Source organism: Diuraphis noxia, unplaced genomic scaffold (assembly GCF_037042655.1).
Source record: "Diuraphis noxia isolate RWA-SAM2 unplaced genomic scaffold, SU_Dnox_SAM2 contig0002, whole genome shotgun sequence".
Classification (NCBI taxonomy): Eukaryota; Metazoa; Arthropoda; class Insecta; order Hemiptera; family Aphididae; genus Diuraphis; species Diuraphis noxia.
The window spans coordinates 86,150,189-86,175,152 of record NW_028301712.1 but is presented as its reverse complement, the minus strand read 5'-3'; the positions used below and the strand labels follow the sequence as shown (position 1 = coordinate 86,175,152).

At 28.3% G+C, this 24,964-nt stretch overlaps 3 protein-coding genes across 9 annotated transcripts; 1 reads left to right on the top strand and 2 right to left on the bottom strand.

The window, feature by feature from the left end:
• Window positions 1-598: 598 nt before the first annotated feature.
• Window positions 599-4,888, top strand: LOC107169806 (uncharacterized). Of its 2 annotated transcripts, none has more exons than XM_089220514.1 (4): window positions 599-804; window positions 3,646-3,749; window positions 3,826-3,984; window positions 4,055-4,888. In XM_089220514.1, exons 2-4 carry the CDS (start codon window positions 3,687-3,689, stop codon window positions 4,160-4,162), a joined length of 330 nt encoding a protein of 109 aa, XP_089076640.1. In that variant the 5' UTR covers window positions 599-804; window positions 3,646-3,686; the 3' UTR covers window positions 4,163-4,888. The 2 variants fall into 2 exon arrangements, with proteins under 2 accessions (XP_089076640.1, XP_089076641.1); XM_089220515.1 differs by lacking the exon at window positions 599-804 and adding an exon at window positions 2,793-2,814.
• An 8,362-nt stretch (window positions 4,889-13,250) lies between these two features.
• On the bottom strand, window positions 13,251-16,864 carry LOC107169805 (uncharacterized). Of its 5 annotated transcripts, none has more exons than XM_015519684.2 (5): window positions 16,387-16,863; window positions 16,165-16,320; window positions 15,966-16,106; window positions 14,997-15,067; window positions 13,251-14,241 (listed from the first exon to the last, which is right to left on the bottom strand). In XM_015519684.2, the coding sequence occupies exons 2-5, from the start codon at window positions 16,318-16,320 to the stop codon at window positions 14,220-14,222; spliced, it is 390 nt and encodes a 129-aa protein (XP_015375170.2). In that variant the 5' UTR covers window positions 16,387-16,863; the 3' UTR covers window positions 13,251-14,219. The 5 variants fall into 5 exon arrangements, with proteins under 5 accessions (XP_015375170.2, XP_015375171.2, XP_089076484.1 ...); XM_015519685.2 differs by having other exon boundaries at window positions 14,997-15,064; window positions 16,387-16,862; XM_089220358.1 differs by having other exon boundaries at window positions 13,251-15,067; window positions 16,387-16,864.
• Window positions 16,865-18,624: 1,760 nt separating this feature from the next.
• Window positions 18,625-20,172, bottom strand: LOC149059045 (uncharacterized). Of its 2 annotated transcripts, none has more exons than XM_089219938.1 (6): window positions 19,867-20,172; window positions 19,585-19,803; window positions 19,424-19,519; window positions 19,139-19,349; window positions 18,890-19,043; window positions 18,625-18,791 (listed from the first exon to the last, which is right to left on the bottom strand). In XM_089219938.1, the coding sequence occupies exons 1-3, from the start codon at window positions 19,904-19,906 to the stop codon at window positions 19,440-19,442; spliced, it is 339 nt and encodes a 112-aa protein (XP_089076064.1). In that variant the 5' UTR covers window positions 19,907-20,172; the 3' UTR covers window positions 18,625-18,791; window positions 18,890-19,043; window positions 19,139-19,349; window positions 19,424-19,439. The 2 variants fall into 2 exon arrangements, with proteins under 2 accessions (XP_089076064.1, XP_089076065.1); XM_089219939.1 differs by having other exon boundaries at window positions 18,626-18,791; window positions 19,139-19,318; window positions 19,867-20,171.
• Between the last annotated feature and the right edge of the window lie 4,792 nt (window positions 20,173-24,964).

The following is a 24,964-nucleotide window of genomic DNA, read 5'->3' as shown; positions in this document are numbered from 1 at the left end:
CAAAAACTAAAATCGATTTTGTCGAAAAATGAGTGTGCGTAAAATTTCCCGTTTTTCCCTTAATTTTTAGTTTGTTTTTCTCGTTTATTTAAAAATGTATTTAAAACTCAGAACTACTCGTTCGTATCTTTCAATATCAACATTTTCAAAACAGTTATCTACGTAAGACATAACAGTTTACTACAATAAAAGGTTGACGATCATTTGAAAAGTAAGTTTATAATATTAACATAGGACACTCCTTAAATGGTGTACAAATCTAGGTTACAGGAAATATGTCACTAAAGTTAAACTAAAAGACTCAACCATGAATCAGAATTTAAATAAATTCATTGCAAAAGGAAAAAATGTGGGTGAGCATATTTGGTAAATCGCCCTGTATACACTATATGTCTATACCTAAGCTTAACTTGAGAATTTATTCGAGTGGAATAATATTATGCTTTATATTTTATAATAACAACCCACAAACCACCGTTGGCGTGCGCGCGCGACCGCTCAGTGTTACCGCGAAACGGTTTAGTGTTTACGGTTTGCGCGGCGACCGTGGCGGCACTGCACGCCGCTGCCAACAACGATGGACTAGCGGCGGGATAACTGCCATTCACAACCGCCATCCGCCGTTTGGTAAACCTTATAGTGTGTTGTGTTTGTATATACTCTTTTCTCTGGTCCGCTTCTGGCTTCTGGTCTTCTGTTCTTCATCCTCTTGCCGGTGCTGTAAATTTTGCTGCCGACGACTTAATTGTATTTTATTTTTACGTCTTCAACGCACACCGAAGCTGCCCGCGTTGCTATCTCAAGGTACCGTATGGAACAACGTTTATTAACAACAATTATTAATAATATTAATTCGTATGATTTACGGGGAGTTTTTTTTTTTGTTTACACTATATTGCCGCGGCGCGGTTTTCTGTTATTTGTAGTTACTTTTTCGTCGTACCAATTGTGGGTTTTTAATTCTAGTGTTTTTATACGTCGAGAAAAATTATTCGAAACTGCGTATTTTTCGCCGTCATCGTTTTACCGTGGCAGCGGCGGCAATAGACGTCATACGAAGCGCGCGCCGCCGGTAATTGCGCGCGCACTTTGATTTTACAATATTATTAATTTGGACGGCGCCCTAACTGATACCGTTTTCGCGGTTTCCCTTTCGGCTGTCGCGCTGATAAAATAACAATATCGCCGATCTGGATCTAAGCGACGGCTGTTCTTATTTATCATTGTTGTTAGTTGTTATTCCTCGGCGGATCACAATTGTATGTTCCTTTGTTATTTCCTTTACCCGGTGCAACCATCAAAATGGCCGTGCTATGTGTTCTCTTCTCCTTTATTTTCATAATTATTATTAATGCCTCGATCGGGGCGATTGTTCAATCTTCGATGGCGTCCGTCGATTTGCTGTAGTGATCTTTACAGTTTACGCCGTTTACGGTGACCCGAGTTTTTGTCACGACTCTATCGACGGCGGTGGCGGCACTTAAAATTTGACGGCCGCCGACGTTGACGAGCTACCACTGCTACCAGATTTCTGGAGTGGACCCCCCCCCCCCCCCATATGTTTATTAGTACAATATATCCGTGTACGTATTGATTTTTTGGGGGCGGGATGTTAAAATTTGTTTTAAACTTACCTGCTTCATCCGCCGCAAAAAGAGATGGTGCGTTTTTTTTCCTGTTTAGACAAATTTTCGACGATGAGTCCGCCGTCACCGATTTTAATAATTTTTTTTCAAATATAATTTTAATTTTGTACAGTTAACATTTTTAATTTCCATCGATATCTAGTCTTAATGGGTCATTGAAATATTCATGAATATATATGATCATTTTGCATATTATCAGTTAACATTAAATATAATGATAATAAGTAAACTGTGCACGTGTTGGAGATCACCTATTCAATTTAATTTTTAACTTAGTAAAAACGATATTGTGGGATTTTACGAGATATAAATAAACACGTCTATATCAAAATATATGAATATTGAATACCATCATTAATACGTTTTACTCTAAAACCACTAATGTTTAGATTTTTCGAATTATAGAGAAAAAAAGCTCCATACCAACTAAATATAATATTATAAAATACTACTTTAATGTTTTATGTCATAATAATGTTTAATAAACTAATAACCTAAGTTACTCAACATAAATCAACCAATGTTAAAAATTGTTATAATTATTAAATTATTTTATTATATTATTATGCATCGAATGTATTATACTAGCCAGTAGTCACTAGGTAATACATTTATTTTATTAAAAGGTAACTATACAAAAAAAATTATCTGTAGTCTATGACATAAAACAATAATTAATGTGTCAAAAAAAGTGTTAAATAATAATTAATTATGTTGAAATATAGGTATGTACCTATATTATATATATTATATAAAATATACACTATAATAAAAAATTGGTGTTTATTTAGTTGTTAGGTATGGAGCTTTTTTTTCCTATATGCGGCCCTTTTTTTTCTATTACCATTTTTGGTCTATATCACAAAAGCCGTTTTGTTTATAAAAAAAAATATATTTTTAAGGGGGAAAAGTCGTTATAAGTACACCCCCCTTAGTAAATTGTGTGGATGAATAACGAAGTATGTGATATAATGATACTTATGTATTTCACATGTCCAACGGGCAACGATGGTAGTAGGGCGAGAGGAAAATCCCGATTGTTTGTATTCGAGGAAGTCGAACGTGCTCCTCCCTCGCGGGTGACGCGGGGAGAAATGTATACACCGAGGGTCGAAAAATTTCGCAACGCTACCCTACTTACTGGTGTATTATTCTCCTGATGCCCCACGTAAGTTGTAGTTTTTGTTTATATAACGTTGGATAAAAATTTTATTCCGATTCACCCAACCGAGTATCGATCGAGGCTTGGAGAAAACGTGTAATTATTAGGTGTAATTTATCAGAATTATAAAACGTGTTTGGGAAGTATTTTTAAATGAATAATTTAAGATTGTTACCTAGACGAAACGGAATGACGTCTTTTGACCGAGATTAGCAATAGTTTACTTTGTTTCCGTTTCTGGAATATCATCGACATATAGCGTCCACTTAGGCATTATATTCAATAGGTTTAATAAAAAAAAATATTAAATTATAACCAAATACGACGGATTTTTAATTCAATGGAGTTTATTGATCGACGCGTAGTGTACATACAATGATATTGTATTCATCGGTCTCTAAAAATTATCATTAGAAACCATTTTTCTTGTCTAGGTAAATTTATCCTGGTCTTTATCTACCTATGTATGGTTTATTTTACTTTAACATTGGTATGTCTAATAAAAGGCAAAACACATACCTAATATGGTTCTGCTATAGAACTACCATGTATGTTTATAACCCTTAGATAACATTTTGGGTTTAATGGGTTTATCGTCCTAATTTATTTTAATTTTGTATAATACACACGATGTCAGTGCTGAATTATCTTAAAAGCTCGCTTAAAAGTGAATCTAAAAATGTTTATGATTTAATCTATTAAATAATTATCTGTGTTAACTTCTGCAAAACAGATACCTACCTATTTTAATTAATATTACATTTCAAGCTATAATTTATTAGACTGTTCTCTATTTCTGTATTTATTATTTAATGATGTGTTAAATGTTTTTTTCAGAATATTGCCTACTTTGATTCCATATTTTAAAAATAAGCATAATGTCTGACGACGGAGTTGTTGCAGAAAAGAGGAATCGTGGAAGAGCCCCAAAACTGAATGATGTATGTTCTGTTGAAAGACTTGCATAATGTATACTTGTACTAGACAATTATTAACTAAATATGTGGTAAATTGTAGGTAAACGACAAAGACTCTAAAGAAACTAAAAAACGAGGCAGACCAGCAAGCAAAGTACCAGCTAAAGCTGATAAGAAAATTGAAAAAGAAGTCGAAAATGGTGAACCAGCTGCTAAAAGAGGTCGTGGAAGACCAAAGAAGGGTCCAAAAAAGGCTAAAGTAAGTTTAAAAATTTTTGTAATATGTTTTACGTTCTGATCATTTGCTAATAAATGTATTCGTATTACAGGCTCCATTGTCAGGAAGAGGACGAGGCAGACCACCAACAAAAAAGGTAGAGAAAGAAGAATCTGCAGAAGAAAATGATGATGAAGAAGAGGTAGAGGATGAAGATTAAATTCAAATTGTATCTCATACTATATACTTCGCCATTAATATTACATTTATTTAATAAGGATCAAGAATAATTTTAATTTTTAATTTATTGATTTCGGAACAATTTATAGGCTTAGAATAGGTTTATAATTATTTTGTTCTATTTCGTGATTTAAAAAGAATTAACAATTAATTGGTAAACATTGTTTTTTCAAAAAGAAACATTTTAAGAAGAAAAAAAAACATAAAAAATGTAATGCATTTATATTGTGTCAACTGTATGATTGTTAATCCAATTTTTCATTTGTCATAAATATGATTTATTTTATTTAATGTTTGCATAGATAGTAGCCTACCCTACAATTATTGAAAGTAATTTTGACTACTTTTTATACATATATTTATATTATTTTTTTTTTTTTTATCATTTTCTATTTGTCTAATTTCTACCATTATATTTATACTATAAAAACAGATTTAAACATTCTTAATATTTATTGGTGTGTACATTCTGAGTTACTCTTTCATTGCATTAATAACGGACTTATGAATTATATAATCTGTATAGATTTGTACTTACCTACTTACGTATAATATTTAAAAATGACTATTGTACCTGAAAGTATTGTGCAAATAATAAAATAATGTAGGACTTATAATTGAGTAATCTAATTTAAATTTTTGTGAATTAGAAATAAACATAAAATAACATTTTGTTTAAATAAAAGTTCACTGTACTTTCTCTTAACTCTTAAGTATACTGTCTACGTACAGAATTATTAAGTCTTGGTCACAAATGAGTTGTATCATCTAAATTATTTGGGTTATTTAGTGTTATGTTATTAACATGACTCAACATAACTTTTAAATTCAAAGCTCAGAGTTTTAAAAACAATTGAATTCTTTGAAGGTAGTTTTATTAAGAAAGTATAAAATCTTAAGGTTAACAAAGTTCATTATGTAAAAATCAGGTATTTAGATGCATAAAATTAAAATTATTGAACATAATGTCTGTTAATGTACTCAATCTTCTCTCAAAATATCAACTCAATTTGATTCAATATGTGTGTTTAATTTATTGCTTAATACCCAGCTTGTCATGTTCAAAACTCATGACAAATTCCAGTGGATTTTAGCACATTGTAGTACAATCTTAATCTTCATTAAAGATTTCTAACATTGGCATATAAAATACAGGACTAAAATTATATTCAGTCATATTTTCTTGCACTTTTAGCTTAATAAAGGTGAAACAATTTTTAAAATTATTACCTAATAACAAATTGTCAATTTCTAATTCATCCATATTAAATTGTTACAACCCTATAATAAACAAAAAAAAAATAAATATATTTATATTTATTATTATTTATTTTTCTATAAAAAAATCTTAAATTTGCAATAAAAGTATGAAGGAAGGGCCCCCTATCAAGATAAAATATAGGTATAGGTCAACATATCCATGTGATAGTGTAGCTTTCTGATGGTAAGAAAAAAAAATTAATTGGTTTAATACTCGTAGTTCTAGAATTTAAATAACCGAACAAATAGACGATTTTTTAAATTTAGCGGTAGGTAAATAATAAAATATACTATTTTTTTTATCAAACCATGATATAAATCTTTAATTTAAACTTTTTAATGAATTTTCTTAGGTAGTAATTAAATTCAATAACTATAAATTAATATTATAATATTCAGTGAAAACCCTAACGAAAAGTGAGGTAAAATAAAAATTAATGAATTTATAAGTAGAAATAATTTATTAATTTTCGTGATTTTGATGAATTTTGTCAAAATTTTTACTTCAGATGCTTGTGGATTGACACATTTTTTTTCTGCGGATTGACATATTATGAGGAATGTTTTGTTATTTACATTTTCTAGTTTTTTGACCGATGGAAGGTCAAAATTGAAGTTTTTTACTGTAAACCATAGCCGCGCATGGAAATTCCGTACAAAAAAAAAACAAATACAGGTAACAAAAGTACATGTAAATTCCGCCCAAAAAATTTTTTGAATTTGTTGACTGGTTGTATTTTGTTTTCTAGGTATTATAAATATATATTTCACATAATAAGTCAATAATTACTACATAAGTCATGTACATAAATATATATTTTAAATCAATCAAATTTTAATTATTTCCATATTATTTTTCGGTTTTATATATTTCATCACACTTTACTACTGTTTGAACATACCTATAACACGATTGTAATAAATGAAAGCGACAACCATAAATTTGAATATTTGGCGAGATGGATTTACATGCTTATAGCTTTTTCGTAGTCAATGACAACATTTCTTTGGCTCAAACAAGTACCTAATTATTATGAATACAAAGATCAACTATTAATTTAAAACACCGCAAATATTATTATATTTTGAGTTTTTGCTTTTAATAAACAAAAGATTAAAGGTATATGATGGCCATTAAAATAGCCATGTATAGATGACGCATAGTAAACAGCTGTAAAAAATTTATAACTATATTCAAATGTACCATCCATTCTGCAGTTGACAAGGCCGGCTCAAGGCACGTGCATACGGTGCATTACCACCGGGCGACAATTTTAAATGGGTAATTAGGGGCGGCAAAAATATTATGGATTTATTGTTTTTTTAGTTATTATTTATATAATACCTATTAATAAATATAATACAAATTACTGCATGGCGATCACCGCTCGTATATCACTATCACAACGATATTTTAAACCTCGCATGTTTATCTCGGACGACTGACGAGCAATGGGCATAGGTACGGAATACGGCGGAATTGCCAGAATTATTTTCGTCATTTTCATCATCTATAGGTATTATGACGAAGCCATTAAGTGAAACAAGATGGGAGAGTAGAATTGACGCCCTTAAGCGGCATAAGCCTTTTCATCACAGTGGCGCACACCCTTTAGCCACCCACCCACTCAATTTTTTATTTATAACAAATATTTTCACTTATTATTCACTGTAATTCAAAGAAATCAATTAGTATAGACTATAGTTTATGTTATAAATTTTTTTATTTCCCTGTGAAACCTGCAGTAGTACACACCCACACCCCTCGAGAACACATGCAGTTGCATTCCTTGCTAACCTGTCTGGGCGTCATTGCTTTTCGACATAACGTAGACCAGTGGTCTTCAACCTTTTTGGACTTGCGACCCACATTTTTAGGCCTACATTTTTCGCGACCCACGGAAGCTTTATAAAAAATCGCAAATTGCTTAATGCTTTGCAATAGTACTATTAAAACTGAATAAATAAAAATTACATTTTAATAGGTAGAATGTTATTATTAATTGAAAATGTATAGAATTCATATGAAAATATAAAATAAAATGAAAATATGATACAAAAAATTTAATGTGAACTTTGTCCTTGAGTGTTTTCACATAATAAATTCCATCTTGGCTCAATTTGACTAAGCGCGATCCGTAAATCATCTTCAGTTTCAAGTCTGTTTCTCTTTGATGTTTTCAAATTTGCCATAGTAGAAAACGCCTTTTCACATAAATATGTAGATGGAAATATTAATAAAATTGAGATGGCTTTAGTTGCTAATTCTGCAATGTTGCGTTGATGAACAAAAACAAAACGTCGTAGACGAAAGTTATATATCTACAGGGTGTAACAGATAGAACTGACTTTTAGAATAACTTTTGTTCTAATTAATATTTTTAAATTTTTTTTTTTGTTTATGATTAAGAGATCCTTCAGCTACACGTACAATATAAAAAAATTTAAATTTGATTAAATTTTTGTTGGAAAAATTCAAAATAGCCAATTTGTAAATTTAATTAAAAGAAATATTTTGATGGTAAAAATATTTATCTAAATCAATTAGTTTATTTTTTAGAATTTTTTAAAATATCAATATTTTTTTGCATAAATTACTTTGGAGCGTTATAACTTCTTTCACATATTATTTTCAATATTATTTCTGAAATGAGTATATTTCTTAAATTAGTTATTAATTATATAATTTTCACAATTTTTGTTGTACGTTTAATAAGCATATTTTTTTTTTTTTAGTCAGTTCTATCTGATACACTCTGTATATTATGATGCTTTATTTGATATATTTGATAACAATAATTTGGATGCAATGACCAAATATGAAGCAGAATGCCTTTGTAAGCATATCAAAAATTTTAAATTCCTTTTTTCTATTGTTTTCTGGTATGATTTGCTTAACAAAATTAACCCAGTTAGTAAGCTTATGCAAAAAATAAATGTTGACATAAGTGCCGCATTAAAATTATTGGAAAGATTATTAATGTACTTTGCAAATTTCAGATCTAATGACGATGAATCATTTGAGAAGTTTATACTAGAGGCAACAGAACTAGCAAAAGAAATAGATGTAGGCATGAATTGGCAGAACAACTAAATGACGTTGACATGGTAAAAGATTTTGCTAATGAAAAAGCAAGAAAATGCAGTTTCAATAGATAATTCATTTTTATGTACTTGTTATGAACCATGTATACGAGTATAACTTTGTTTAGTATTATATATAGTTTAAATACCTAATGATTACGATAACATTTGTATTTATTAATTTATTAATTTATTTGTATGCAAATGTAGGTATACGTATTATAATTTAATAATTAATGGACAAAAATGTTTAAATCGCACCGGGCGGCAAAATACCTAAGGTCGGCCCTGGCAGTTGACAGTTGTACTGAACATATAATTATACTATTATAGACACCACATAATTGTAAACGAAACGATTCAAACAATTAATAATAATAATTCTATCTGACATTTCCAATTATTATGTCTACAATATTGTAGTCAAAGTTGAAAAGATATGACATGATTGATGATTGTCTACAAATCTACAATAAAAGCATATGTCTTTTTTTTTGTTTAGCAAAACGTGTAATAATATTTGTGAGTTTATGAGTATACAGCGTTTATTATATTTATAATCAGGGGTGGACTGAGGCCCTGAAGGCCCAAGTGGGTATATTAAGTTTTAAAACTACCAGACAAGAGACTCATGTTACAATGTTTATTTTAAATAAAATAACTTTTTAAGGAACTTATAAAAAAATGAAAAAATTCTGTAGGTTTATACTCAACAAAATTTAACATAATAAAATAAAACAAATTACTTCAATATTAAAATTTTTAAACTTTATTATACAAATAAAATGAATAAAAAAAATTGTTTTTATATAACCAAGTTCCAAATAGTAAAACAACAAGTTACTTCAATATTTAAATCTTAAATCTTTTTCAATACAAATAAAATAAAAAAATTCAAAAATAAATGTATTGTTTTTAATTTAAACACTATTTTTAATACTAATTACTATTATTGTTTTAAAAAATTAATAAATTACACATATCCCAAAAATGAATCTAAAATAACTTTCATAGCCTTCACGGCTGCAGTCTGACTGTTCCAGTTACTTAATTTTTGTAAATAGTACCTATTGTAATATTGTAGTCTTTGTTTTCGACTTTTCGTGGTAATGATTACTGTGTGGAATAGAAAAATTATTAAACTTAACAAATATAGCTCGAGGCCCAAACATAAACTGTCTAGAGGGCCTGGGTGGGTAAGGCCACTTACCCGCCCTGTCAGTCCGCCCCTGTTTATGATATTAAATTTATATTATATTATATTTAGATTTATATTAAGAGGACGCTACACCCGCATGTGTTGTCTCCGTCCACGGATTAATATATTAATCCGTGTCTCCGTCTTATACAAGTGCGTAACATTGCAAAAACTGTTTCGCGCGGGAAAGAACCGAGAAAGCTACAGTTATAACTAAGAAACGAAATTTTCACCACATAACAAGGAGAATTTTGTCTGTGCAATATCGTTTTTATTTTTTCGATATCCGAACTACAAAAATAGTTATTCATGCTTAAAAAACACAAAATTAATGTATAATAAAACAATAAGAATTTTTTTTGTATAAGTGATATCGAAAAAATAAAAACGATATTGCACAGACAAAATTCTTCTTTTTATGTGGTGAACATTTCGTTTCTTAGTTATAACTGTATCTCTCTCGGTTCTTTACCGCGCGAAGCAGTTTTGCAATGTTACGCACTTGTAAGACGGAGACAACACATACGGGTGTCGGGTGTAGCGACCTCTTAAAATTATCGTAATATCAGAATGGGAAATCCTCAAATCCATTACATTAATGAGATTATTCCTAGCAGCCATATATAATATATATACTATATACATATATAAACAATGACACGTGACGTTCCGAATAACATAATACGTACATATATCTACTATGATAACAAAAATTAATAAAATGTACTACAATAATTATTTGAAAATATACCGTATTATATTGCGCAAGACAACTTTACAAATTGCTGACACTATTTTTATAAATTAGAAACACAAAAAAATAGTACCATGATTAATACTTCTTTCAATAATTTATTATAAAATTTCAATAATAATTTATTAGGTATAAAAAACACGGACCAAGGGGGGGGGGGCGATCCACCTATCACCCCCCCCTTATAACCGCCACTAGTGCTCGAATTGGGAAAAATTAAGTAGAGGAGCTCAATTCAACAATTCAAAAACTGCGTTCCAAATGCAGTGGCGTAGCTAGGATTTTCTGAAGGGGGTTGTTAATTATAAATTTTAAATATTATATATAATACGTACAAACTAAAACTTTTATTTTAATTAATTAATATGTATTCATAATGTCTGTATGGTATGGTCAGTATATAATAATGAAAAAAAATAATATATTATAAAATAAAATCCGTTCGTCGTTTTTGATTGAATGACAATTTTTGTATTACTTCGACTTCACGATGACGGATGAATATTTAAAGATGCTAATCCATTAAGTCTTAACTGGCCAATAGAATTTATAAGATATGTTTTTATTCATTTTAATGTAGAAAAACTTCTTTCAGGTTCACATGATGTGACAGGCAATATTGCAAATATTTGAAGGAGTTTAAAAACATTTGGAAATAGGTCTTTATTGTACTTATCAAGAGCGTCAAGAACACTTTTTATGCTTAGATTTTTCAAATGTGTATGCCATAACTTTACCTCTGTTTCAATTACTTCTTGATCAATAACATTAGAATAAAACTCACTTAAATCTTTGATAGCTTGTTGATTATAATTTTTATTAGAAATGAGAAAATAAAAGCCAGCTATATAATAGTTTTTTTGGTTTATAAATCGGTCATTTAATTGTTGCACTAAATTGTCCAGAAATGAAAGGAATACACTTATTTTTAAATATTTTAATCGCCGCAATCGCGATATTGTTAACCTGTATATATGTAATTTAATTAAAATAATAATTAGTATTGTGCATTATTTTATATTTCATATTGTATTTACGATTTACCTATGTTCCTATTTTATTATATATAATAATGTATATTGTAATATATATGCAATAATAATTTAATATATGATACGGCTCAAGGGGGGTGTCATATCCACCAAACACCCCCCTTGTATACGCCACTGTCCAAATGCATAATTGGGTATTTAACACAGACCCCCCCACCACCATCGCCAACCTTACTTTATTTTGAATACTACTTTTAACCTACACAGATTTTGATCAACACGACAACACATTATATCAGTTAACAGATGACAGATGTGTACAATAAATTACCTGTATAAAAAAACATTGGGATATTATAATTAAATGATAAGCAAATAATAAAAATAAAAATATAGCACCACAGAAAAGAAATGATAGTAAATTAAACTATAATAACAAAAATAATTTTAATACCAAAAACTGCAAAATTTATTATCGTTATACAATTGAAATCCACATTTTAATGAAAATTATTTTGGACACAAGTTTTTACCATCCCCCCGCTCTTGTGAAAGAATATAATTGTGGTATGCAAAAAATAAATTGTAGGAGAGCTCCGTCCCCCTGTACACCACCCCTAATTCAAGTACTGATTATATTATTATCATGATTATAATCGAATTAAGATTGACAAAATAATAATAATTAAACACATATTTTCACCAATTGAACAGCACAGAGAAAGTGGTTTTTAAGACTATTATAGTTAGAAATTTAAATCTTAGCAAGAGAACTAAATATTGATTAGCATCCAAAAAATTACAGATCTAACAAAACACCAAAAAGATTTATTCAAAGCAGTGAATAAGATTTACCTCCACCAGTTAAGGACAAATTTATACATAATATTTATAATGAAATAAAATATGTTACTGTATTAGCAGCACTCAATGCTAGATTTTAACAAAATGTAATCGAATATTTAAGTTCATTAGTGAAATTTGTAAAAGGCTATGAGCTTATGACAGAAATTAAAAAACATTCATCACTCGGAATAAAAAAAAAACAGGAATATTATTACTGTAACATATATTTTAGACAAACATGAATAACCGTAGAAACTTCAAATATACTTTTAGTATTTTGTAGAAATGGTATAGTTTTTAAAATTTGTTGGCTCTTTTTGGAATGTTTATTTGAAATTTCAACTGTTTAACTAAGAATCATTTTTTTTTATACTTAAATGATTTAAACATTGAATTAATTTGAATCTGTTAAACTAATTGAGCAATTTATTAATTTACTGAACAACAAGGAAAAGTCTTCACCTATACTATATAGCGGACTTACTTCCCAATTTTTCCAAATTGTTCCTAACCTAACCTGTACATATTAATCTTGTACTGCTTACTAAATAGTACATATAGTTTTTCACTCTTAGAGATTAGAGCTTGACTTTTTAGACTTAGCAATTAACATCATGATTTACTTTGTCATTACTTTATTATGAAGTATTACAGTTTTACACTATTTACACTGTAAATTTTACAGTAGTTTTTTCTTTTAAATTCATTGTATAGTGCATACCAACAACACACCACTATCCCTTTAGGAAAAGTTAGCCACACAAGAAAATATCACACATTATTTCATTATGATTGTAGGCGAGTAATAATAATATCTATAATAGAGACAAAATATATTGTGATCAGCGTCATTGAACATAATTGCGTTTATCAGCTCTAAGAAGCACCAGTTGAAAAAAAATTTTATCTTAAATAAAATTAAAGAAAACAGACATAAGCAAATAACGGTAAAATTTAATCAAAACAATACATATTTTTATAAAAACATTTAGCAATTTAACTCCCTATGATAAGTGACTAATAAACTAATTCAGTCATTTTTATATTTATTTAACTAACAACAATTTTTAATCAGACATGAATTGTTTGTTTTGTTACACAGACTTATTATAATGTTACGAGTATACATTTTGAATTCATATAAAAAAAAATCTTGCAGCCATTAACTTAATGTTTGTTAAACTCATTAACTAACATGGTTGACAACATTGTACAAAATAATCGGTACAAGACATGTATCTTTTATCTGCAATTACATATTTAAGTTGATTATTACTATCAGAAGACTGACCAGTTTTTAAATCAATAATGCAAGTATACAATAAGTAGGCATAACACATAAATATTATAAAAATTATAATATGCTTATGAAAAATAAATATAAGTAGTGAGAGCACGATGAGCAAGTGCTACCAAAAGCCATAAAATTAAAAATATTTTAAGTATATGAATATATTGAGCATCAAGCTTGTGGTTGGTGTGTGTATGTGTGTAAACTTATTAATTATATAATTATACACAGTTAAGTATATTTTAAAAAATTCTAACAATAACAACAACAACAATAACAACAACAACAACATTACCACATTAAAAAATTACAAATTCAATAAACACAATTAATAATCTCACACATTAGCGTTGTCCGATCATAGTTTGAACAGATCATCCCAATATAAATGGGATAAGGTTGTATTTTAAAGTGACACAGTGATTGTCATAAGATTTGAAATTAGGTTTGTGATGGATGGAAAGTGCAAACTTATACTTTACCATGGCCAGACAATATACCATTTACAAATAACTAATATTAAAATTGTATGACACAGATGGTAAAAGAAACAGATACGTTTTCATCATAATAATCATCCTTTTTTGCTTTTTATCTCTGTAGCCATCATGTTTAGTTCGACCGATCCATAGCTCTGAAAATTATTAAATCAAAAAAATTAATTGAAAAAAGGAAATGGCATCAATATTAATATTTTCACAATCATATTGAATCAAAGACGATGCTAGATGCCAAAATTAACTCAATTCAAAACTACAAGCAAACAACTGTATCACTGGATTACAATCAAATACAACACTTTTAGCTACATCTAAATTATAACATAAAAGCTATTGTTAGATACAATTTATGAACAATTCATCCCATTAAATAAAAATAAAATAAAATAATTGTATTATTATTTTAAATTAAATATAAAATAGATATTATAAGAGTAAGAGTTAATTATTATGGTTTGGTTAGCCAAATATGAAAAATTAAAGTTAACATTTTTTCTTTATTTATAGTTACCAAAATAAATTGAATATAATTAACTGAAAATAAAATAAAATAATATTAAATCAAAGCAAACAATGTTTATGGTGATAAAATAGAAACTTTTATGAAATAACAAATACATATAAACTATAGACAAGAACGTTTTAGCAAAATTGAACTATACTACTTACTATAAGTCAGGCTATTACAGTGGTATATCTAGTGAAGAAATAGAATATAGTGTACTTTAATATTATCATCTACTCATAGATACTATAGGTGATTCTACTGAGAATAGATGACTAAAATGTGTATACATGAAATCAAAATCAATTATTTTGTTATTTGATACAGTACAATATCAAGCAATTGTTATTATTTTATTCTTTTGGAAAAAAAAAGTTAAAAAACCTTTGAATCGGGCTAAATCTCTCATGCCAGCTGTGGAAACTGCCCTCGTGTCTAAATGTTTGATTATGCTGCTAAAAGATATCCAATAAAACATTATACATAACAGTATAACGATTAAATGTTAAGAAAAAATGTATACAGTTTTATTAAGTAATATATGTAGTGACTTGTAATCAAAGAACCTCTGAGCTCTGAATAACTTGTGTTTAATATAAAATGAATTAATTTACATTTACATCTTACATCTTACATAATATAGAAGTTACTAGTTATGTTTGAAAACTGGAAGTAATTAAGTTCTAGTATATTTCTGCTACAAAATATAAATTATAGAAAATATAAATAATTCTAAATGCTACGGGTTATAATTAAAAGTAAATTATCAGTATTGTTTGTGTAAATGTAGCATCACTAATTATATTACAGCAGCAGCTAAAAAAGAGTAAATAATATTATATACATACAATCCTTAACACCATAGGCGTGTCCATGGGGGGTGCAGGGTATGCACCTGTGTCCTGCATCCTCTGCAATTTCAAGTGGCACCATGAATTATTAAGAAAAATTATTCAAAAAAGGGAGCTAGGGCCCATTAGTCCCTTGGGTACGCACCAGGTTGCACCCTCTGCATCAAAGGTCTAGACACGCCTATGCTTAACACAGTAAAGAAGTATGTAATTTTGAATTTAAAAGTTTATAAAATATTTGACAATAAATGCATACAGAACAAATAATCAGTAAGAACTATTTTATATGACTATTAATAATTTATAAAACTTATAATTATTCAAATATTTCAATTATATACTTAAGACCAAACAACATAGTTGTTTCAGTTTATTTAATAGTATTTGTGAAAAATTATCAAGGTATATGTTTAGAACACTATTTTTAATGAAACAATATGTTTAGGTGGTACCTATTTAATTATATTGAAAATTAAAATTATGAATATTAGGAACCACTTACACGAATGGACTGAGTTCCACCTTCATTTTGTAACAGATCAGAGTCCCAGTCTTCCTCTTCGTTAGCATCAAACGAATAGAAAGGTATCAATGAATGCCGTAGCCTGTCAAGTCTTCTTTTCCTTCTAATTACAATTATTACCTACAAACATCACTGTCAAGTAATTAAAACAAATAGACCAGGGAAGAGAGGCACTCACACCAACGAGCATCAAACAAGCAACAATAACAATGATAACAACAGTAAGTGGACTGAATTGGACAGGCGGATGTGGAACTGCCACAGACTTTACTGGCGCTAGTGGAGTGGAAGCGGCATTGTTAGTAAGATTAGTTACTGAAACGTTTATCATCATCTATAGAAAAACAATTGTTAAGTATAACAATGATACCTACTTCATAATATGTAATACAAACATTACCGTAAATGGTTGATGACAAGAGTTTACATAGATAATCTGTGGGGTAGGACTTCATGCGATGGCATCTCAGCACGGACACAGCTAGATAAATGCACCAAGACAATGAATTTGATCTCCCTCAGATTTGTCTGCACATCGATCGATCAAACAAAACAAGGGAAGTCAACATCATTATCATCGGACCGAACAATGAACAGTGTTTGTCAAAGACAACTAACTAAAACTAAAGTAGTTACACAGCGAGCATAAACGCATATTTTACAAACAAACACACCCACGCGCACGATTAACTAAGTCGTAATAAATCAGAAATAAATCAAAATCATATAAATATTATGTTTGTAAAAGTATTATTGTAACGCGGAGATAAATTTCAGTTCCAAAATCTGTACGACCGTACAGCCGCGGTTTTGTGATAATATTTAATAACAATAATAAATTAATAATAGTCAACAGTCAACTACCAGACAGTAAATAAAAACGGTTTATATCACTAGAAAAAAAAATGTTTATATCAGTATCATGAAAGAAATGTGTCATATCTATTCGGCTTGGAATAAACAACAAATTATAAATATCTCTGGCCGCCAAGTTCAAATATTTATTATATTTTTATAACTCAAACAATATTCGTTGATTCATTAATTTATTCAAATAGATAATTTTTAAGTACGCTTAGTTAATATAAATAATTAAAACTAGTAAGATATTGCATATTTGCATCCTAGAATTAATATTCTATAGTTGCATGATAAAGTTTTCAGAGGATAGTTTAATCTAATTAATTGTTTTGTGATTTAATGTTTCTCACACCTTGCAGCTCCAATAACTGAAATATTTGTAATTAACTGTTTAAGTTAATACTAAATTATATCCTATGAGCTATGGGCTATTAGTTATTACCTACCAGGGTACAGTGGTTACACCAAGTCATAAAAAACTCAGAGGCAGCCTCTTGATTACTCCCCTTGATACACACACAACTACAAATACACAACTGAATAAAATATACATATAGGTTCTTAATTTCAATGATATTGGATACTTAACCATTTAGCAATTAGTTTTATTTATAACATATCAAGTGATAAATGACTGTGATATTTAGATTACCCACGATTTTCTTGCATTTAATTAATAGCTCTGTAATCTTTACCTGATCTTGAGTAGTTTAAGACTTAATTTATCTATTGTATACTTTTACCTTAACTATTAGGCCTTCTTAAAGTTATTTTTTTATTAATTACGTTAATGCCTTAATGGGTAATCAGTAAATACAATAATGTACATTATACCATGCTATATAAAATATATTGTTAAACAGAATACAAAACTAAAAATTAAGGTAATGATTATACAATAATATCATGTAGTATTAATAGTATTATATATAATGCCTTGTTCTTTAAAATGATTTAACTGTCATAATAAATATCAAATATAAGTATTAAACAGTTACATGAAAGTAGGTAGAAGGCAGTTACATCAGTAGAATAGTTATGTTTATTTAACTTAAAAGAAATTAAAATGTAAAAGGTTTCATATGGATTCTTTTTATCAAATTATTCTCTATGAATCGGATGACAACCAACAAATAATTTAATAATGTTATTATATTGTTATTTGTTATAATAATGTTATTGTTTATGTTCACAATAAACACTTCAGTATTAGACCAAATTAATGTGTACCACAAATTAATTTGTATTTAATAGTCATCTATGCAATCAAGCCCGTAACTGGTGGAACTCCGGTCCCTTAGAAATATACATTTATGCTCTTATTATGTGGAAATATATCTTATAAAATAGTAAATATGCAAAAATAAAATTTATTTTATCTTAATTATTTTCAACATTACTTATAAAGTATACATGATTGCTATTGAATTACAGTTTTTATCCTAAAAATCAATATTATATACAATTTTTTAAGAAATAAAATTTGTGTTAATACGATAATAAATACATAACAATTTAATGCGATTAGATAATTCACGACTATAAATAAGACTAAAAATACTATTTTACTATAAAATTTAACTAAAAAATAACATAGTTTGCATTTAAAAACCATCACTTATATATGCTATGAAAAATCACAAATACAAAATTAACATAAGGTTATCAAAATTAACATTAGAAAATTAGTATTTTTCAGTTATATTAGTATAATAGCATACATACCTTACTGTATACTGTATACATACATACATACATTCTGTCTTTTTACATTTAACTAAGTACCTATTTTAATGGCTAAGAATATACAATTATGGTTTTGTTTCATATTTCCCCCTATTTTATTATTAATTCTTGTTGGCTAACCTCCACCAAACTTTTTATTTTTCTTACTACTTTTTGTTCTGTATCATTGTCCGTTGAGATGCTTAAACATGGCTGTATCTAAAAAAAAAAATATATTAATATCTAATTTTACAGCAAAACAATTTGATTATTTAAATATTTTTATATGTAATTATTATTATAATAATAATAGTTACCAATAATAATGCCATGAATTGTTTGATCCATAAAAGCAAATTTGTTTGAATTTTTCCCCTCATAATTATATAATGAGCCACATTGGACAGTAAACAATAATCTAAGCATTTAAGCAGTAGTATCTTCAATTGTGAAACAACCTCATTGCATGAGCTGTTCAATCAAATAAAAAAAATCAACAATTATAATTATATTGTTAATTCATCAAATGTTAAACTCATATAAAAAATTATTTAATCATTGCATACAATTAAATATCTTGATGCAGCTCATTTTAAAGATTCATCTAAATGTTGAATGTCATTTAAAGTGACAGCAGTATTAGTAAATTGTTCTCGGTTGAAATTGTGAGATACCGTAGCATGCTTTTCTGATCTGGTCAACAACAATTTATTGAGCAAATCATTGGTTTTCCAATGTTCTTGTAACTGTAATATCATCAGTTGTTTTATTACCAATCTATATTTTATGAATAAATGTATTATTTATAAAGCAATACTTAAAAATAATTAATAAATATTTTTGTTAATTACCTTATAAATTTTTTGATTAATCACGGTTATTTGACAGAATTTGATATGATGGGAAATTTGATAGTGAGGCAAATAATGAAGGTGAAAACTGATCATCTATAAAAAAAATTACTTTAAAAAAATTTGAATTGATAATTATTAAATATGGAATTAAAATATACCTGCAGATGGTATTGATTTTGAAGTGTGAGCTTTTGGAACATCAAAACTAGGCAACTCTGAATCCCTTAAATAGTGGTTAGTAAATCCTTCCTGTGCCACTTCCATGGTTTCCTGAAGGTGAATATTGCATTTATGATAGATTATTGATATTTTCTCGCTTTTCAATTTGCATGCTCTTGCTCTCATGAATATCTTTATAACAATGACACCATAAATAGCTAAAAATACCAATAACAATAATTAATTAGGTATACATAAATTATTATGTATAAGATATTTACTCATGTATAAGGATTTTGCACCAGATGGAGAATTTGGCATATTATCAAATAAAGGAAACTCTGAATCCTTAAATCATAAAGCTTCTTTCAATGTCTGAATATTAATGAATCCAATTGCCATTACTACTCTAAATGTCTGAACTAGATATTTGTTTCCACTTCCCAATTCATATCACATGTCCTGGCCCTGTGTACTATAAACATTGGCTATTACTTCAGCAGTTATAACCTATAAATTATGTTAAAATATACATTTTGACAACATATTATATAAAAATCACGAAAATTCATAAATTATTTTATCCTAAAAATTCATAAAAAATTTTCATTTTATACCTAAGATTTGAAAATTTAATACAAGGCTCCTAAAATAGTTTTACAATAGCATTTGAAAAATAAAAGAAATATATAGTCACCAATTTTTTTTATAAGCATTTACAGTTATTATTTTGACTAAATACATAGAAATTACGGCAATGTTCAAATCATCTTAGATCGAAATTCATAAAAGTTTTTCTTTTTAATTCTAAGATTTGAGAATTTAATACAAGGCTCATAAGTCATAATATAGCTTTGCAATAGCAGTTGAAAAATAAAAGAAATCTATAGCTACATTTTTTTTTTACGTGCATTCAAATTTTAATTTTGACAACATACGTAAAAATCACGAAAATTCGTAAATTATTTTATTCTAGAAATTCATAAAAATTTTTCTTTTGAAATCTAAGATTTGAAAATTTTTAATAATCTATAATATATCCTAGACAGATAAACCGTCTTCGCTCAGAATCGTTTTTCGTATACAATGATATAATATCATTGGATTCAAATCTAATTCGATCCATTACAGTAACCCACTTGTAACCTACTGTACAGCAGAGCTAAATCCACGACTTACCAGCCTATTTTTAATTGAGGTAAGTATAAGTAACCTGATTCTGGACGCGTAGGATCCAAGTAAAACACACATCCCAAAATGAAGTCCATAATAGATAAAGTCCAATGATTACCTTCAGGATTGATCGGTAAAAATAACACACAGTATTTAGTCCAATCAAATTTAGGTATTTCAACTTTGGTACTACATCAAATTGTATATTGCTTACTTTTAACTTAAATTTCAATTCTTTTTAAAACGCACAATTTCAATATAATTGATATTAATATGTGGGGATGGCCACATTATATTATAACATTTTTAAAAAACTTTTTACGTTCTACATTAATAAACTAAAACAAAATAAGTGCCTATATAAAAATATAACAGGTACATTTACAAATGTACAGTTATCAAACATTTGTTGGTTGGTGAATATTGTATTTGGATAACATTGTCATAGTCAATTTTCAAATAAAGTCAAAGTCAATTAAATGTGTTTTTGGTCGTCTATACCTACTTCTAATGTGGTCATCACCACCTATTAATATAAATTATATTGAAATTGAACGTTTTAAAAATAATTGAAATTTTAAGTTTAAAAAAAGCGATTTGTATTTGTATTTGGTGATTAAAAATACCTGGCACTAAACGTTTCATGGGTAGCTAAATAAATACTCGCATAATATACTAATAAGGTATATTATTATTTATTAGTATATGATATTATCCGTGAAATAAGTATACTAGTATACATAATTATTCATGTGGGCCAAATGTCCTATTCTAATAATAGACGGGGACGAAATGTCCGTGGACCATAGACATATTAAGAAATAATATATTCTTAATACGTCTATGCCGTGGACTCGTTTTTTTGACGGGGATGAAACGGTGTGTGCGAAATGTCCTTTTACCATGCTATACATCTAAATATCCAATATATTATTTTCTAATATGTTTAGAACTTATACAGGCAATCCGATGTACACATTCTTATCAAAGACTGACTAGGTCATTAATATTATTGTTTATGTTGATTAATGAACAATGACTATAGACTATATAGTGTTAGTAGTCTTTATAGACGTTAGACTTGAGCTGTTCACGGTAGTGATACTCACGAGTCACGGTACACATAAGTAAGTAAATATCTGAGGTCTCTAAAATTTTAAATGTTTGTTAAACGCCACTTAATAGTTAACTGCATGTTGTCTGTTGACTGTTACTGTTTTTAGTTCACACAATGTATTATATCATGGTTCTCAAAACTGAAATACATGATGTACCACCTACTAGGAATTAGGAAGTCCAGCCAATGAATTGACAATTTTTCAGATGATGATTTTCTTAAAGGCAATTCTACAGACAAAGTATACATTTTAAGGATTCTAGTTCAAGTTATAAAAACATTAATATTAAAGTGAATTCTAAAATTAAAAGCTAAAAATGTTATTGTGGGAACCATAGAGAATTTTAACGATATTTTAATTTAAAAATGAGTTATTTGTATGGTCATATTATTATATTGTCTGATATTATGTGATACAGTTTTATTATGGTATATCTAAATGTGTGCGTGGATTGATATTTGTGTCCAAAGTGCTCAGCCCGTTTAGTCATGATAAATATATAAATAAATAACAATGTAAAATATATGTTACAAATTTTAAATACCCATAACTTCATTTAAAAATAAAATATAAATAAATATTTACTTGAAAAACATTTTTTCTTTCAATTTTGATTCTATGTTAATTCTAATATTAAAGCTAACATTACAAAATTGGATCTGCTGTGCGCAAATTTGGTTGTTATGTTTATCTTAGGTCTGAGAGAAAATATATGGTGCATTGAAATATTTTTAACAAGCTTTTAATTTGTAGGTGTTAAAATTTTGTTGAACCAGTATCCAGTTTTAATAGTACAGACAGCTTGAACATATTTATTAAATTGTAAAGAAACACTTAACAAGTATTAAAAATTCAATATTTCGACAATAGAACATTCGGAGTTTGCACTCTCGTTAGCGGTTGTTAACTACTAGCCAATCACAGCAGTCCTATCATCAGAGGCTGCACAGTTTTTCCAAACTTATTTGGAATATAGTATAATAATATAGAAAGTATAGTAATATAATTACTTATGACCAAAATAGCCTATGAAATAAAAAAATAATACAAGTTCACACTGTACCTAATATATTATGCATACAACTCATAGGCGTGCGCAGACTTTATTCGCAGGCTATGCAACAAGAAACATAGGGCCCCTCACAAAAATTTTTTCAATTTTAGATTCTGAACGAAGTGAGGAATGTATTGATTTTACAATGATGTGTGTTTTTTTTTTTTTTTGTGTCTGTGTACAGCATAACTAGTCGAAATAATGCTCCAATTTCTAACTTTGGGGGTGGTTTCCGATGTAAAAGTGAATATCCTTGGTGCATTATAGAGGTCAAAAGTAAACATTTTCCAACAGTTTTCAAAAAAATCGAGAAAAACAAAAAAAAAATGACGGAAAAACGGGAATTTTTACGCAAAACCAGTTTTCGACCAAATCGATTTTTTTATATGATTGTAATTCAAAAACTAATCACTGTAAATACTTGAAATTTTCACCAAATGTTAATGTCAGTGTTATCTATATACAGTTAAATTTTCAAAATATTTCGACTTTTTTTGAGCTATTTATAGACCACTGATATTTTCGATTTTTCTGAGAATTTTTTTCGAAATTTCGATAAAAAAATTTTGGATGGCCAAAAAAATTTGAAAATTTAATACAAGGCTCTTTATGAGTGGTTCTTATTGTAGTTTAAAAAAATCGAAAATCGTTGGTCACAATTTTTTTTTACAAGCATTCATAGTTCAAATTTTTACGAAATCTGTCGAAAACGCGAAAATTTGCAAGTAATTTTTAAGTTAAAAATTCATAAAAATGTTTCTATTTATATCTAAGGTTAATAAATTCAACACTAAGTTTTCCATAAGTTTTGCTTCAAATAACTATAGAGAAAATTTGAAGCGTTATTATAGGAAAAATGTTTTGAGCATTTGAGTTTTAAATTTTTTTGAAATCGCGTAACGATAACGATTTATCCTCAAACGAGTCAAACAAATCATCTCCGTTCAGAATCGTTTTTCGTATTCAATGATACCTATCATTGAATTCAAATTTAATCCCACCCATTACAGTAACCTACTGTACAGCAGAGCGACATCCACGACTTACCCGCTTTTTTTTTAAAATTTATTCTAAAAAAAACGATTCTAAGCCGTTATTAATATTTTCTTTTACCACATATAAGACTCGATCTAACAATCTTAATTTTTGCAAATATACTACTTAGCTTCTTTACTGCAGCGAAAATTTAAAAAAAAAATGTTATAATTTTTTGTTTTTAATACCCGCCATAAAAGACATTATTAAAAATGCTTTGATGGTATGGTAAACATGGGCCCCTTACATGAAGCCGCAGACTATGCAGCGGCATACCCTGCATACCCCGTGCGCACGCCTATGATACAACTACACATATATTAACTATGTCAGTATGTCATATTGGCAATATACTGTTTGTCCTCCAAGGAGTTATCAAAATAAATCAATAACACATAATTTGTGGTAGTTGAGTTACACAATATGATCTATATGGTTACACTTAAAATATATTTACAAGAATTACAATTAAGTACATTTGTTTCTTTGTTGTAAATAGCAAAGGAGGGGTTCCAAGCTCCAGATAGACCAAGATAGGCAAGATATCAATGTATAACATGGACACTCAATTAAGTTTTCTTCAGTTCATTTGTATATTTCATCTTTGTCAATTTCAGATGGATGACATACTGAGTGATATTACTGGATAACCATTTGATCATTTTTGAAATTAATTATGATTGTGAGAAATGAAGTATAGACATTAAATTATTCGGTGAACCACGATTGCGCCCGGCTTACCTTTTTCCATTCAAAAAACGCAATACGATTGCGCTCGACCAATTAGCAATATTGTGCCCGTCTATAACCTTTTTTACCTGTATAAAACGCAACACGATTGCGCTCTAATATATATATATGTGTTTGTCCCGTATATGTATATGTTATATAACAATTTTCTAGTACACTATTTAAAAATACAGTCGGACTTGGTTCTATTGACATTTATAACGGAAACATGGACAAAATTAGAAAAAAATGAAATATCTCTGCTAGAAT

Bases quoted from the DNA above. Each gene is read 5' to 3' on its own strand.
- LOC149059045 (XM_089219938.1), bottom strand. From the start codon at position 19,906: ATGCCAAATTCTCCATCTGGTGCAAAATCCTTATACATGA. The intron at 19,804-19,866 runs GTAAATATCTTA...TGGTATTTTTAG, and splicing joins TGCAAAATCCTTATACATGA to CTATTTATGGTGTCATTGTT. The intron at 19,520-19,584 runs GTATATTTTAAT...TTTTTTTTATAG, and splicing joins AAAATCAATACCATCTGCAG to ATGATCAGTTTTCACCTTCA.
- LOC107169806 (XM_089220514.1), top strand. From the start codon at position 3,687: ATGTCTGACGACGGAGTTGTTGCAGAAAAGAGGAATCGTGGAAGAGCC. The intron at 3,750-3,825 runs GTATGTTCTGTT...GGTAAATTGTAG, and splicing joins GAGCCCCAAAACTGAATGAT to GTAAACGACAAAGACTCTAA. The intron at 3,985-4,054 runs GTAAGTTTAAAA...TTCGTATTACAG, and splicing joins AGGGTCCAAAAAAGGCTAAA to GCTCCATTGTCAGGAAGAGG.
- LOC107169805 (XM_089220358.1), bottom strand. From the start codon at position 16,320: ATGATGATAAACGTTTCAGTAACTAATCTTACTAACAATGCCGCTTCC. The intron at 16,107-16,164 runs GTGAGTGCCTCT...TGATGTTTGTAG, and splicing joins CTTGTTTGATGCTCGTTGGT to GTAATAATTGTAATTAGAAG. The intron at 15,068-15,965 runs GTAAGTGGTTCC...GATATCTTTTAG, and splicing joins GTGGAACTCAGTCCATTCGT to CAGCATAATCAAACATTTAG.